Source organism: Hoplias malabaricus, chromosome 16 (assembly GCF_029633855.1).
Source record: "Hoplias malabaricus isolate fHopMal1 chromosome 16, fHopMal1.hap1, whole genome shotgun sequence".
Taxonomy (NCBI): Eukaryota; Metazoa; Chordata; class Actinopteri; order Characiformes; family Erythrinidae; genus Hoplias; species Hoplias malabaricus.
In genome coordinates, this window is record NC_089815.1 from 23,197,528 (window position 1) to 23,212,438 (window position 14,911).

General features: G+C 38.3%; 1 protein-coding gene across 1 annotated transcript; it reads right to left on the reverse strand.

The window, feature by feature from the left end:
* Positions 1–1,055: 1,055 nt before the first annotated feature.
* On the reverse strand, positions 1,056–8,034 carry LOC136671387 (vitellogenin-like). Its single transcript, XM_066647053.1, has 27 exons — positions 7,986–8,034; positions 7,849–7,869; positions 7,616–7,767; positions 7,255–7,506; positions 7,005–7,166; positions 6,719–6,867; positions 6,478–6,628; positions 6,187–6,344; positions 5,943–6,108; positions 5,734–5,859; positions 5,412–5,630; positions 5,115–5,332; positions 4,939–5,036; positions 4,723–4,847; positions 4,530–4,631; positions 4,303–4,434; positions 4,028–4,208; positions 3,835–3,937; positions 3,561–3,746; positions 3,188–3,441; positions 2,739–3,100; positions 2,425–2,469; positions 2,202–2,252; positions 1,912–2,115; positions 1,641–1,792; positions 1,397–1,541; positions 1,056–1,307 (listed from the first exon to the last, which is right to left on the reverse strand). The coding sequence occupies exons 1-27, from the start codon at positions 8,023–8,025 to the stop codon at positions 1,056–1,058; spliced, it is 4,206 nt and encodes a 1,401-aa protein (XP_066503150.1). The 5' UTR covers positions 8,026–8,034.
* Between the last annotated feature and the right edge of the window lie 6,877 nt (positions 8,035–14,911).

The window sequence follows — 14,911 nt, forward strand, 5'->3', positions numbered from 1 at the left end:
ATGTGATGGAAATTTGTTTATAGAAATAATTCATAATCAATGAATGAGATATTTTAATCAGCAATGACCACACATGCTTGTGTAAACTGAAATAGTTTTATACCTAATTCTCTGTGTGAGACAGCAGACTTGTGTGTGTGTGTGTGTGTGTTTCAAATAACATATCGACACATTCCGTTCAATCAACTCCCTTTGTCTCCAGACCACAGAGGGGAGATAACTGAGACCAAAGGGGTAGAGGGGGATGCACAGGGCACGTCTGGAAAGGTGTTAGAAATATAGGAGAGAGTGGAACACAAATGGTGGGAGACTTGGAGTTATGGGAACAGGATACATTGAAAGGTGATTGAAATGTAAAATAGCAAACAGATGGTTTACTTCAAAGGGATTTCCAGGTATAAGAGACGCTAATCAAAAAACAGTCAGTAGAGAGGTGAAAACAGTGTTGCGCGCAGCACACTCTCTCAAGTTAATAAATTGCTCTTTTATTTTATTTGACTCAGAGACTCAGCTTTCTTATTTCTGTCATAATATTCCATCACACTGGGATAACGTTCAGGCTGTAATTTACAGTGGTACCCAATACTGTACTAAGTTCCACAGTAGGGTGAGCTGAAACAGACAAGAGAACTCAAGTTGGAGTAGTAAGTAGATGTTGCCCTTTTTTCATGTGTTGCTTGGTTAGTTAGTGATAAGTTTTGTTGATGGAAGTGTTCTAATCAGTATTTTGAGAGTTACTGTGCAGTGAGCCAGGATTTGTGGCTGCTAACTTTAGCCATATTAGCTCACATTTCCACGTCAAACATCAATTTTGGTAATAAGTACTTTTCTGTTAGTTGCTGTGTGGATTAAACTATTTATAACTCAGTAAAATTAAAACACACACAAGAGAGATGTTTGCATGCTTGGGATTTCTTTATTAATATACTTGATGTATTTCACTGCAATTAAATGAGTTAGTTTAAGGTCAGTATAGAATTCAGCCATCTCCACAAATGCATGGATGTCAGAGTTCTCAGTTGTGGCATGAATGCTGTCTTCCTTGAAGGATGTTGCTAATTTCCAGAGCTGGAAGAATGTCGTTCTGCAGCCTCCATTTCGTCCAGCACGTTCTCGCCTACTTTCTGCAGCTGCTGCATTAATTTCTGCAGAGTTTCCATGGCAGCATTCCTGTTCCTAGCACGAATGTCTGAATCCAGTTTCTTGATGGTGCTTTGAATATCCACATTCTGGAGAGCAGGAATACGTCCGTCTTTTTCAATGGGCAGAGAAACAGGTAGCTGCACATCCATCTGTGTCAGGGTCATCTAGTGGTAAAATATAAATGATAAATGCTGTTAGTTGCGTGATAAAAAATATTAAATTATCCACAGCTTCTGGATAAATTAATCCTCACCTTTGGAGCGCTCACAATGATGTTAAGAGACCTCTGAGTTGGAAGGGCCACAATTACAGCAACTTCTCTCTTGTTGTTATCAGTTCTCTCAATAGACAATCCAGTTTTTTGAGATGCTCTGTAAGTTGGGATGTATTCAGATACCCTGTTGGTAGAAGGACATGCCAGGAATTATAAAAAATAATCATTTTGTATTAATCAGAAACACTCTGTGTGATTTGTTATTTTGATGTTCCATCTATACCATTTAACATAGCTGGTCACAAGGTAAAGAAGTTTAGGAAGTCTGTCCCACTCCACTTCAACACGGAGAGCAGGGTTTGAATCATGGACTCCAGCTTTAGCCTTTATAGTCACGTTATATTCCTGGCACTCTTTACCCCAAGAAACCTCGGCCTAATAGAACAGTTAGAGAGTGAGAGCTTAGTGCAAATCTTTGTATCATTCTGAATGATAATCAACATAAATAAAAGCAGGGCAGTCTCTCAGAAACTTCTTTAGAAGACCAGACTTACGCTCAATTTATGCTTGCTTGACAGGACACCATCAGCACACATCTTCCATTTGCCCTGATCAGCAATGGAGGAAATCACAATCTGTGATCTTGCAGTGGATCTATCCAAGTACCCAGAAATCAGGTATCCCAAACTACGGTCACTTCTCACAGCACGAGCCACGATGGCAAATTCAGGTGGAATAGCATCTCCAAGGAACTTAGCCTGAAAGGAGAAACATGTACCGTGATCGTTGATTTATGAAATGTTACTGGGCTGGTTCTGGTACATGATTCAGCAGATTTTCTTACTTTGTTTTTAAGATTCTCAATGCTGGATGAACTGCCAGATTTTGACGTTCTCTGTGAGGTCATGTACTGAAACAAAAACATAAACCTCCATATTTGTCTTGAAGTAGAAAAGACAATCAAATAAACCATCTAATCAACTGAATGAATCTGTATTTCATTCATGTTTAGGTTTATATTTTAATATATTATCAAAAATAAAACAAAATAAAAATTTAGGTGTAACCTGGTCCTTATGGAATTGTCGGAAGTTACCATATGTATCAGTAACCTAGAACAAAACAAACATGTCTCATTAGTGCATTTCATGGTAAATTAGGAATAATGAACATTTTGCATACTGCAAATGTTTCTGCCTGTAGTTGCAGTAGTTAAAGCATGCCAATGTTTTATTGCCTTATCTGGCTATAAAAAATATTAATTCATTGGATATTTTCCCCTTTTATTGTGACTATGGAACAAAAAATGTCAACTATATCTACATGAACTTTAGCTAATGTAGTTGTAAATGATGATCATAGTCATACTCTGAAGAACTACCTTATGTCTGCGAGTACTGGAACGGCCTGAGGACCTTCTGGAACTCTGACTGCTACTGGAAGAGGAAGCAGAGCTGCTAGAACTGCTTGAGCTGGGTGAGTTTTTTGAGCTGCTTGAGCTGGTTGAGTTGCTGGAGCTGCTAGAGCTGCTTGATTTGCTTGAACTGCTTGAGCTGCGTGAGCCTCGTGAGTGGGACTTCCTACCCGTCGTTCCAGAATCCAGGATTTCTCTCAGTTTCATCAGGACAAAGTTTTCTTCTTGGGTTTCAGATTTTAAAACACTGACTTCTTTAACTAGCTTCTGAGCTGCACTAGGACCAATGTCAACCTCTAACTCCAGTCTTTCCAGTGTAGGACCATCACCTGAAACATACATTACAGTGTATTACTCAAACTCATTTCAGATAACAGTGTAAACCTCCTGTCAAACCTAATGACTTCAGAACTTACCTCTTGCCACTGAAATACGAGCTGAGTGCTGTCCAATAAAACTGTAAAAAGGATTGTATCCCATGAAACCAGCATTGCGTGAAGAGATGTCAGCACATCCCTTGAAGGAAAGGTAAGGAACTCTACCACAAAAGGTCTTCTGAATTGAAGTAGGTAGCCAAGACTCCGATTGGGAGGGTTGTGCAGGTACCAGGGACACCACTTTCTCATTGGGGAGATCCTCAATATTTCTGGCTACAGCAACGCTCTCTAAGCTGGAAGAAATATAGACAAATATAACTAATTACTGAACATGCACAGTTTGTCTTCTATTGCACTAACTCTATTAAATCATGTTTACATGTTGAGGGATTAATGCATTTCCTTCCATTACCTGAAATCAGCAACATGATCAGGGGCTGAAGTAGGCAGAGCCTCCACCTTAAAGTGACCTTTGGGTAAATCAGCTCTAACTGCCAGTTTTGCTGGTGCAACAGCATGGATCTTTCCTCTGGTCATTACAGCAGCCTGAATCAAAGCAGTATTCACTCCAATCACAGCAAAGGACTGCATGGAAACACTAGAAACAAAACCAGGTCCATACATTTACATAAATTTGTCCATTTAATGATCACATTAATAATTTAAAATCATCTTTGAAAGGACACCTTGGTCTGGCCTCAGCTTGCAGCTTGAAATCAGTCTTCATCAGGTGATCGAGACTGGTAGTCTCTAGTTGCTCAGGCAGAGAAGGTGTGATGGTGGCCTTGACTAATAAATTGAAAAAAATATAACATTCACATACATGTCTAAAATGATCCTATTGAATGATTGGTGGGTGTTCTCATGTGAAAACTTTACCATTAACAGATGCAGCAGCGACAGCAGCAGTGTAGAAATCAAGCTCCATGGGCACACCGACAGTTGTGGGAATGATACGGCGCAGCTCAGCTGCCAGGATAGGCTTGGCGTATTGGAAGGCAATCCCCGTCTGCAAGGACTTAACAATCTCTTTCAGTTCACGTGCATATGATCTTGTGACCTAGAAGGTGGACATTATATATGATCATATTTTACATGCAGTTATTTAAACAAATATAGGATTATTTTGATGCAGGATTACATCAATGAAATACCTGTGCTGTCTGCTGAATAATGTAGTCAACAAAGGATTTGTCAATGTTGGCAAAAGCTATTTCTTGTCCAAGGAGTTTGACATAGACAGAACCCAGTGGCTGTTTGGCTGACATTGATTTCCAGTCCTTAATCTTGAACACAAACAAAAATGAATGCAGATATATTAAATGTGTTATAAAACAATTACCCTACTAAAACAAAATTGGACACAGTTTTTATTGCTTACTGCTTGCATTGTGCGCTTTATCCTGGTAATGCGATCAGCATTCTGATCTGCTGGATGAGATTTTCGTACAGCGTCTTGAAGACCGTCAGTTCTGATTCCAACCTGGATGACAAAATTAAATAATTGGCATTTTCAGTAGAACACAAGTTCATATCTTCTAAATGAAATCATTGGTGGTCCCAGAAATGAATACCTCAAGAACATCAGCAGCAGCTCCAGCCAAATAAGCACGTGCTTTTGCAAGAACAGCTCTGGGCAAGATGGTGGCAGCATCATTGATGATGAAAGCAGTACCAGCAGCACCAGCCATGAGAGGAGCTTTATAGAGAATAAAAAACAACATAATTAGCATTACTATATTTCAGAGTTTTACACGTTTTAAGAAGTTTAATTTATTGTTAACACTTACACAAGTAAAGGTCCAGCTGGTAAGCAGTGCTGAAACGATAGTTCAGTCTGTCCATCTTGGGGCATAAGATTCTCATGGCAACGTTAGCTGCAGCAGCCCTGTAACAATAACAGGGTCACTTGTGGCTCCAGCATTACAGCATCATGTTTTTATTTACAAAAGGAAAGTTTTCTTACACATCCTTCAAATCAGGGGCCATGCTTTTGGTCAGAGACTTGATGTAAGAGTAAGTAAAACTGGCAACATGCTTGTCTGCCTCTTTGTCCACAGCATTAGCAATAGTGGTCATGAGAGCCACTGAAGGCTTGGTCTCAAACAGTGCAATGCATGCAACCATACGCACTTCAGGATGAAGAGTCTTATCCATGAAAAGCTGTAGTGCCACTGGTTGAACCTAAAGAGGGAAATACAGTGTTTTACCTGCTTGAACAAAATTGAATCAGAAAAGAAAAATATCATCACCTCATACTTACTAATTTTGGCTCTCTCTTGGCAATGCTCCTGAGGGCCAAGATGGCATCAACTTGCACTCTCACAGGCATGGATGCAGCAGCAGATCCAAATCCAGGCAGGAGCTTCATGACAGGCTTAAGACTAGCAGGGTGACCCGCATTGCCCAGAACTTTCAGAGCCAGGGTGATTTCGGGAATTTCAGCTCTGGAAATGGCCTCAGCAGCAAGATCATGGATAGGCTGATGACAGAAGTGGAAAAGCAAAATTTACAAACCTATGTAATCCTCTGCAGGCAAAACCTGTAGATCAGACCTGAAATAAATATATGAGCAGACATTTCACCTTCAGCAGATCAGCAGAACAGGCAGGATCTTGAGCACAGTGTCTGGCAATCATGGAACCATAGGAAAGCATGATCACCTCACGCAGAACTGGCATGGCCTTGATTTTGGGGTGCGTTGCCAGACTCTGTTCAACACAGGACAAATATTTAGAAAGCTATATACAAGCTTCTGCACTGCAACAGTACAGGTGTAAAATAAAATACTTACAGCTGTTTGATGAATAGTGTCTGGATTAGCGGTGGCCAGGTGCAAACCAACCAGAAGGGCCTGAGTCAATTCAGGAATGGCAAACTCATCAGCCTGGAACTTTTCTTTAAGGAACCGCACAGATGCTGGTGTTCCCACAACAGGGATTGTGTCCAGAATCCATCGTCTGCCAGATTCACAGTTTTTTAGGAAAATAGGACCACAGGGGTTTGTTATTTCATAAAAATATTCAGAAGAATGTTACCTGTAGACAGGTTTGGTCTTGTGCTGATTCCAAATGTTCTGAATACACTCAAAAGTAGCTACACGCATAAGCTGAACAAGCTGAATAAATTTCAGTGGAGCGTCCTGATGGGCCATGGCCATGTTGTTTGTGGCCAAATTTTGCAGAACCTCTACAATCTGAAAGAGGAAAAAGAATACTTCAGTTCAACTCGATAGTGCAAGCACTTGAACTTAAAAAGTAAAGCTTTTTTCTCACTATAATGTTTTGACTAGAAAGATTTAATTGTCAGAGGAAAGGAATAAATAGTACCTGGGCTTCAGCATTGTTGATCTTCACAAGCTGAATGGGAGTTTGGAGAATCTCAGTGGCAAACTCGTACTTCAGGGATCCACGGGCCATATACTGAGCACTGACGGGAGAGAGGGGGGTGTTCTGCACCTCCAGTAGGTTCAAAGTTTGCCTGAAATGAGAAAGCCGTTTTCATTACTGTTCTGTTCATTATTGCTTGATCGTTGGAACACTCTTTAAAATATCAGAGGGCACAACATACTTGGCCTTCATTTGGGCAGCTCCAGTGATAGTGTTGAACAGTGAGAACTGATGGAGTTCTTCAACTGTAGCCTCAGAGATCAGTGCTCCTGCAGCAGTTGGCTTCATGATGTAGCTGTAGGTTGCTGTTCCAGTCAAACTCTGACGCCTCTGTGATGAGCAGGATGATCAATTACAGAAGGTTTTCACACACACACACACACATACACACACACACACACACACACACACACATATATATATATATATATATATATATATAGATAGAACATTTGATTTGATCTCACCTCCTGACACTCTGCACACGTCTCAGCGTAAGCCAAACCAATATCCTTGATCACTCTCTCATGGCAGTTGTTCAAGTCTTTAGACTTTGTCACAGTAATCTTCCGGGTCTTTTCATCCTCTCTGATTGTGTAGTGGGTCTTGCAGACTCCATGAGGTCCAGCCTTAGAAGATTAAAGATATTAGCTAAACTGACTGAATATGACATAAATCAGTATAGATATCAGATAGCGGCTCTGTTTAATCACTTACCTCATGCAGCTCATAGACATTCTGGGTGTTCTTCAGGTTCAGCTGAAAGATGTTGAGGATGCCTCTGTGCAGGTTCAGAACAGTAGCAGAGACTCCAGCAGGGGCAAATACCTTCCCCACCACACCATTGGAATATTCAAATTTGATGGGAATTGCAAGCTGAGCGTTTAGTGCTGCAGTGAGTTTAGAAGCAGGAACACAAGGATCCTGGGGCCAGATGCCGGTGCACTGATAGAGCTGAGGATCCATGAGCTAAAGGCAAAATAATCACAGGTTTGATTCCTTAAGAGAAAACCACACATTATCAATGTTTTTATGCTCTACCGATGTATTTTTTTAATCTGTCATACAATCTTTTTACCTTCAGAAGGAAGGTATTCTGTGCCTCGGCCCTGATGAGAACCTTGCTGCTGACTTTTATGCCAGCCTTGCCCAGACCCTCCTGAGGCAGGCCGCCCAAGAGTAGACCCTCATACTTGTATACAAAGGTCTTACCAGCAGTGAACTCTGGAACTGAAAAAAGAAATTACAGTAAATATTTCTCAGTAAAATTTCTTAGTCATTTCATTGTACACATATTCTTAAATAACTTACCAAGGTTGATCTGATGACTTGCTAAATGAAACATGGAATAAAAAACAGGTTATGTTTTATATTCCTCATTTTTGCATCAATCTTTTTTTTTTCCAGAAAAAATAAAACATCTTTAGAAAACTCATATCTTGACTTACCCACTAAGGCCACAGTCAGGGCAAGCACAACAGCTCTCATGGCTGGTGGTTTGTGATGAATTCACTGAGAATCCACCTTTTATTGAAAACTTTTTGCTGACTCAACTGTCACCTTAATATGAATTATTAACTAATATGTCAGACTATGCCTGATTAGACATCCAGTTGGCCGACTAACTGGCAAAACAATCGATTTCATGTCAGGTTAACCCGGTCTATCATGTTACACCAAAATCAATGTCCACATTTTCTACTGACCTTTTGACTTTACTGATTCAAAATTTGAACAGAAAATATACATGTATTTTTTAGGTTTTCATAATTACCTTTAAACAAATTATATATGTATCATATCACATTAGTGCTTCTTTTAATTATACATTGTTGTGGATGTTTCATTTAGGGTTTGTCATTTTATTATCGTAAGTCTTTTTTTTCATAGTAATGTGCCTTTGAAAATCCAAAATTCATTTGTAATTAATATGGACTGGAACTGTTCTAAGGAGTATAATGTATTATATTTTAGAAACTATATCTAAATGTATTAAGGACTTGCAATGCTCTACAGCAGCACAAAGGTTCTTCGTGCTTTTTATGTTTAGTCTGAAATCAATATCATTTTAAAGAAATCATAAAAATATCCATTGAATGTGAATTTTAAAATAGTACAAATGCAAAAATATGAATAAGGGATACTTTCAGTGCAGTTACTGATGTACACTCAAGATACAATATATACGGAGCAGTGGATGCGTTATTATTTTTAGCTTATGAAAGATGAGATTGTGTTCTATTGGTGTTAAGCATATAAAGTACTGGTCAAAATATATGTTATACCTGACTGAGCATAAGATTTTCTTAAGACATTCTGAGTCGCAGGCCATCTTTAAGAAGCCAACAGAATTTCAGAATGTGGAAACTCCTCTTGCTAATACCTTTCAAGCTGTTTGAGAGAATGAAAGTAGTGTGTAGAGCTGATGTTTTTGGAAAAAACAAAGAAAAACATAATTATTTTGATTATTCTCATGGTTATTATATAATTTAATACAGCTGTGTAAACACAGAGTGAAATGTAGTTTATTAAATAATTAAATTATTGATTATTAGAATTATATATTGCTTTTTATTTAAATAAGCATCTCATAAATAACTCAGACTGCACACATTGCAAACATTAAAAATGTGATATTTTATAAGCCAGCACATTGCAGCCTTATTGAATCACCATGAATTTACAAGAAACATACAGCAAAGTACAAACAGTCATTAAAACCTGAAACGTGAGAGAACATATGACCTGGCTTACGCAATGACCTGGGTAATGTGACATGAACCTCACCACTGTTCTCTGGATTTTGCAAATAGTTCTGTGTTTGTATAATTCAGTGTCTTGCCCAATGGTAAGTTTTGTGTCTGTTGTACCAGCTTGGAATAAAATGTGAAGACAGTAAATGACTTATTATTATTGATGAAAGGTAAAATAAATTAATTTAAGTAAATTTAAAATTTTATGCTTACATTGTCCAGGATGTCAGTCAACTGATAGGATCCTGTAATAACTGGGCATTTAAACTTGTTCTTAACTGGAGATTGACTGACATTTCTTTAAAGCACACTCTTAGGATTCACTCAGAATATATATGTAAAAAACAGCTGAACAATCTGTCTCTGGCGGCTGTATTATATGGCCAACTGACTTGTGTCTTTATAGTGGCAGTTATACTACTGCTCCATTGTGGCCACATATTTGCTGCCCTGCCCGATATGCACTGAAGATCATAACTGTGTACACTTGGTTGATCATCATGTGTGTCCCATATCATTATTTGTCATGCTTTCTTTAAACAAAAAACCCTAACCCTAACAACTACCTCAACACTGATCTATACAGCTGTAAATAAACACATTTAGCAGGTAGTCCAGTTGTTTAAAACTGTAGTGAGAAAAGGCTAGATTATGTTTATATATGTGTTTAAAGTTTCTCACTCTTGAATATAAAGCGTCTTTGCTGCACTGTCCAGATCAGTCAGGTTGTGCATGCTAATTTGTAGCACCTAGCTCATAAGAATTTTTCCTTGTCTTTAAATTAAGCCTTGAGAGATAACTGAAAAGTAGCTGCCACATGTTGGTCAAAACTGTTAGAACATTTTAAGTGTTACATTGAACATGAACATTTTAAGTGTTAGCTTTGTGATTGAACACTATGTAGCATATTTCCCATAGAATTGCAGCTTCTAAGATTGTGTTGTTCCATGGAGCTATAATAGGGAGAATGGAGCCTTTGTGGCTGCTACGCCTGGTCCTCTGCTGGTTTACTGGACTAAGCAACTTCTGAATCACAGGGCAGAGGACTCTTGTGAGACAGGTGTAATGCTTTATGGCATAAATCTCCTTGCTACAAGAAGAATGTAGCTCGGTATTCCCAGTACGGACATTATATGCCAGAGAGAGCAAGAAGTTATGATTAGAGACTGTACAAAATAGGGTCATTCCTGGGATTCGGTGGATCTGAAAACATTTTGGAAATTAAACATTTTTTTTTATTTTTATTTTTTTCATGTTTTATTATGAAAGGGACATGTTAAACTTTTTAAAACTAATTTTGGTCATTTATTTAAACATTTTTTGAAGTATCTGTGTCCTCCCTGTTATGGACATATACATGTCCCTTTTTAACTTTGAAATTATTTTTTCATTTATTGTATATATTTAAAACAGATATTTTAAATCATGTGTCTGAATTCTCACCAGCACATGACTTCAATTTTAGGTAAAAATTAATTCTATAAGTATTTTGATTAATTTGAAGGATGCATGCTTTGGACTCCTGTTAATGAAAAAGGTTACAAGTAAAATATGAATTATTTGTACTATTTTAACTAAATTATAGTTATATATATGTGTATATATATATATACAGGGGTTGGACAATGAAACTGAAACACCTGGTTTTAGACCACAATATTTAATTAGTATGGTGTAGGGCCTACATTTGCGACCAATACAGAGTCAATTCCTCTTGGGAATGACATATACAAGTCCTGCACAGTGGTCATTTTAAGCCATTCTTCTTGCAGGATAGTGGCCAGGTCACTACGTGATGCTGGTGGAGGAAAACGTTTCCTGACTCGCTCCAGATCTGGTGACTGTGCAGGCCATGGGAGATGTTCAACTTCACTTTCATGTTCATCAAACCAATCTTTCACCAGTCTTGCTGTGTGTATTGGTGCATTGTCATCCTGATACACGGCACCGCCTTCAGGACACAATGTTTGAACCATTGGATGCACATGGTCCTCCAGAATGGCTCGGTAGTCCTTGGCAGTGATGCGCCCATCTAGCACAAGTATTGGGCCAAGGGAATGCCATGATATGGCAGCCCAAACCATCACTGATCCACCACCATGCTTCACTCTGGGCATGCAACTGTCTGGGTGGTACGCTTCTTTGGGGCTTCTCCACACCGTAACTCTCCCGGATGTGGGGAAAACAGTAAAGGTGGACTCTTCAGAGAACAGTACATGTTTCATATTGTCCGCAGCCCAAGATTTGCGCTCCTTGCACCATTGAAACCAATGTTTGGCATTGGCATGAGTGACCAAAGGTTTGGCTATAGCAGCCCGGCCGTGTATATTGACCCTGTGGAGCTCCCGACGGACAGTTCTGGTGGAAACAGGAGAGTTGAGGTGCACAGCTAATTCTGCTGTGATTTGGGCAGCCGTGGTTTTATGTTCTTTGAATACAATCCGGGTTAGCACCCGAACATCCCTTTCAGACAGCTTCCTCTTGCATCCACAGTTAATCCTGTTGGATGTGTTTTGTTCTTCTTGGTGGTATGCTGACATTACTCTGGATACCGTGGCTCTTGATACATCACAAAAACTTGCTGTATTGGTCACAGATGCGCCAGCAAGACTTGCACCAACAATTTGTTCTCTTTTGAACTCTGGTATGTCACCCATAATGTTGAGTACATTGCAATGTTTTGAGCAAAACTGTGCTCTTACCCTGCTAACAGAACCTTCACACTCTGCTCTTACTGGTGCAATGTGCAATTATATTCATTCATCTGTATTATCTGTAACTGCTTATCCAATTCAGGGTTGTGGTGGGTCCAGAGCCTACCTGGAATCATTGGGCGCAAGGTGGGAATACACCCTAGAGGGGGCACTAATCCTTCACAGGGCAACACAGACACACACAAATTCACTCACACACTCACACCTACGGACACTTTTGAGTTGCCAATCCACATTCAACCCACGCGGACACGGGGAGAACACACCAACTCCTCACAGACAGTCACCCGGAGCGGGAATCGAACCCACAACCTCCAGGCCCCTGGAGCTTTGTGACTGGGACACTACTATTCCATATATAGAGAGGAAATAATAACATGGTGGACAAATAACAGATAATGAATTATTAGTATAAACAATGAATAAATATTTTTAAAACTTAGTAAAAAAAAGCCATTAAAGGGGTTACAAGAGGTTGCGGTATTTAATTTGATCAAGTCATGTATCTTGAAGGTTCCATTTATGGCTGATAAATGGGGTACCTAAGGCAAAAACACAATGAGGTTTACCCAACACCAAATATTCTGTATTATTTCAAAACACATTATGTATTTTCAAATGTTTTGGAATGTTTTGAAGTGGACTGTGCTTTTTACTATGTAAATACAGTTACAGATGTTTTAAGGAATTAGCTACTTTTGTTGTAGGTATTGCCTCCTCCTTTCAGGATCAGATTCCCGGCCTTCCCTGTAACGCATCTCTCAGTGGCACTTAAGGGCATTCTTTAAGAGATGCACAATCATTCATTCATTGTCTTTAATGTTTGTAAGATACCAATCACTGATTGAGAACGTGGATAAGATCAGTTTTAATTTTGAAAATGAAAAATTAATTAAATTTCAAAATCTGAAGGTATATCATTATAAACTAAAGTCTTGGCTGTTCAGCAATGTACCGGTGCAACCTGCTTATATGGTAATGTTTTCATAAAATACATGTTTTTCCAGTTATACTTTGTTTTTGTCAACACTGCCAGACACAATAAGAAGCTAATTATTTTTTATTTATTGGATCTAATATGTATTTAGAGTTTTTAAATCATTATCTGGCATTATCTTAGTACACATATATGGTGTTAAATGTTGAATATTCACTTTTGTTCATTTTTTATACAGTTTGACGTGTACCCCTTCATACCACTCAAGTCAAAGTCTTCATGCTTAACAAATGTATTTAAAAACAATTTGGTCCAAAAAAATAACAATCCTGAGCACTGTGATAAACATTTTTCAAGGAATATAAGGTACAATTAAGCAATATTATTATTAAAGGATCAATCGTCCCCATATCATCAAATATCATATAAACACAGTAAAATGTAAAATTATTACCAGTAGGAAGAAGATCACTTCGCTGCTTCTGCTCTTTCCTCTCCTTCTCTCCTCTACAGATAGCTGCTGCCTAGCCACAACATTCTAACATACAAAAAGTCAAAGTTGAGTGTAATGGCTTTAATCATTGGAGCTTTAGTCATTGGCTTTAGTCATTGGAGATGCATAGCCTACAGGGATATTGTATACTATGTGCTATGTAAAAAGGTAGTTGGTGCACTATGTGCATCCCAACTGACATCAACCAAATAAAAATGGCATAATAGTGAATTGAGAGGGAAGTAAATCACACCTCATCCCATAGGTTGAACGATATTTAAGAAATATAGAGGGAATTATATAAATAAATATATAAAAGTGGTTAATGAAACATTACAGGTCATACTGGTATTTATTGTGATGAACAATTATATTCTAGCCTCTTCTGAGGATCATTTGGAGGGTTTTGCCACCAGACTCTATGTCACCAGCGTCAGACAGAAAACTTGACAGTGGTGACATCTGACCATGGTGACAAAAAACTACTCTTTCTCATGATATGCATGAGTTGTTCACATTAGCCATCTTGTTTCCCCTCTGTTGCTAGCTGCTTTAGATGTCTTCTTAAAAATTGTGCATTTATTTCATAATCTAATCTAATATTTTTCATACAAAAGAGACAATGCTGAAATGTTATGGTTGTGACAGTAGCAGTGTTGAAAAATATGAACAAGTTTAAGAGAAAATAGCAAACTTTGGGAGCTTGTGTAATCTTGAAACATGTAGAAGGCCTGAAGGTTTAAAAATGGGGTGCTCAGTGATGTAGTTGACCTTGTAGTTGCCAGATTGTATTGCTTTTTATAAATGTCTGACGGTGGTGATGGAATATGTGGGACAAGTAACTGTTTGTAGCTTTTAATGCATATTACATTGTACTCTTTCATATGGTAAAGATATTACTCAGTTCAATAATTACTTTTTGTTTTATTCAACAAAGTTGAAATGATTATCTCCTATCTCCTGTCCGAGTACAACTGAGTTTGTAGGCAATAGGCAAGCATATAATCCTTAAGTTAATCATAATTAAAAAATAAACCTATAAAAGCTTAACCTTAAATATTTGCAAAGGACCACCTGATTATGACATTGATTCTTTTTATTCATGAAAATGTTATTAAATTCCAACAGAAATAGCACTTTTCTTGCTGGGAAAAGTTTCAGGAATATATTACACATATATCTCTAAAATACACTTATTTCTAGTATCATACCCTTTACTTACTCAGTACTTATTTTATCTTACAGCTTAATTAACAAGTGCTTACTCTGTACTTACCCAGCAATTAGCAGGCTGTAATTTACAGTGGTACCCGATACTGCTAAATTTCCACAGTAGGGTGAGCTGAAACAGAAATGAGAACACAATTTGGAGTAGTAAGTAGATGTTGCCCTTTTTTGTGTGTTGCTTGATTAGTTAGTGATAAGTTTTGTTGATGAAAGTGTTCTAATCAGTATTTTGAGAGTTACTGTGCAGTGA

Coding starts and splice junctions, on each gene's coding strand:
- LOC136671387 (XM_066647053.1), bottom strand. CDS start 8,025: ATGAGAGCTGTTGTGCTTGCCCTGACTGTGGCCTTAGTGG. Junction 7,507..7,615: donor AGAATACCTTCCTTCTGAAG/GTAAAAAGATTG, acceptor TTTTGCCTTTAG/CTCATGGATCCTCAGCTCTA. Junction 3,938..4,027: donor CGCTGCTGCATCTGTTAATG/GTAAAGTTTTCA, acceptor TCAATTTATTAG/TCAAGGCCACCATCACACCT.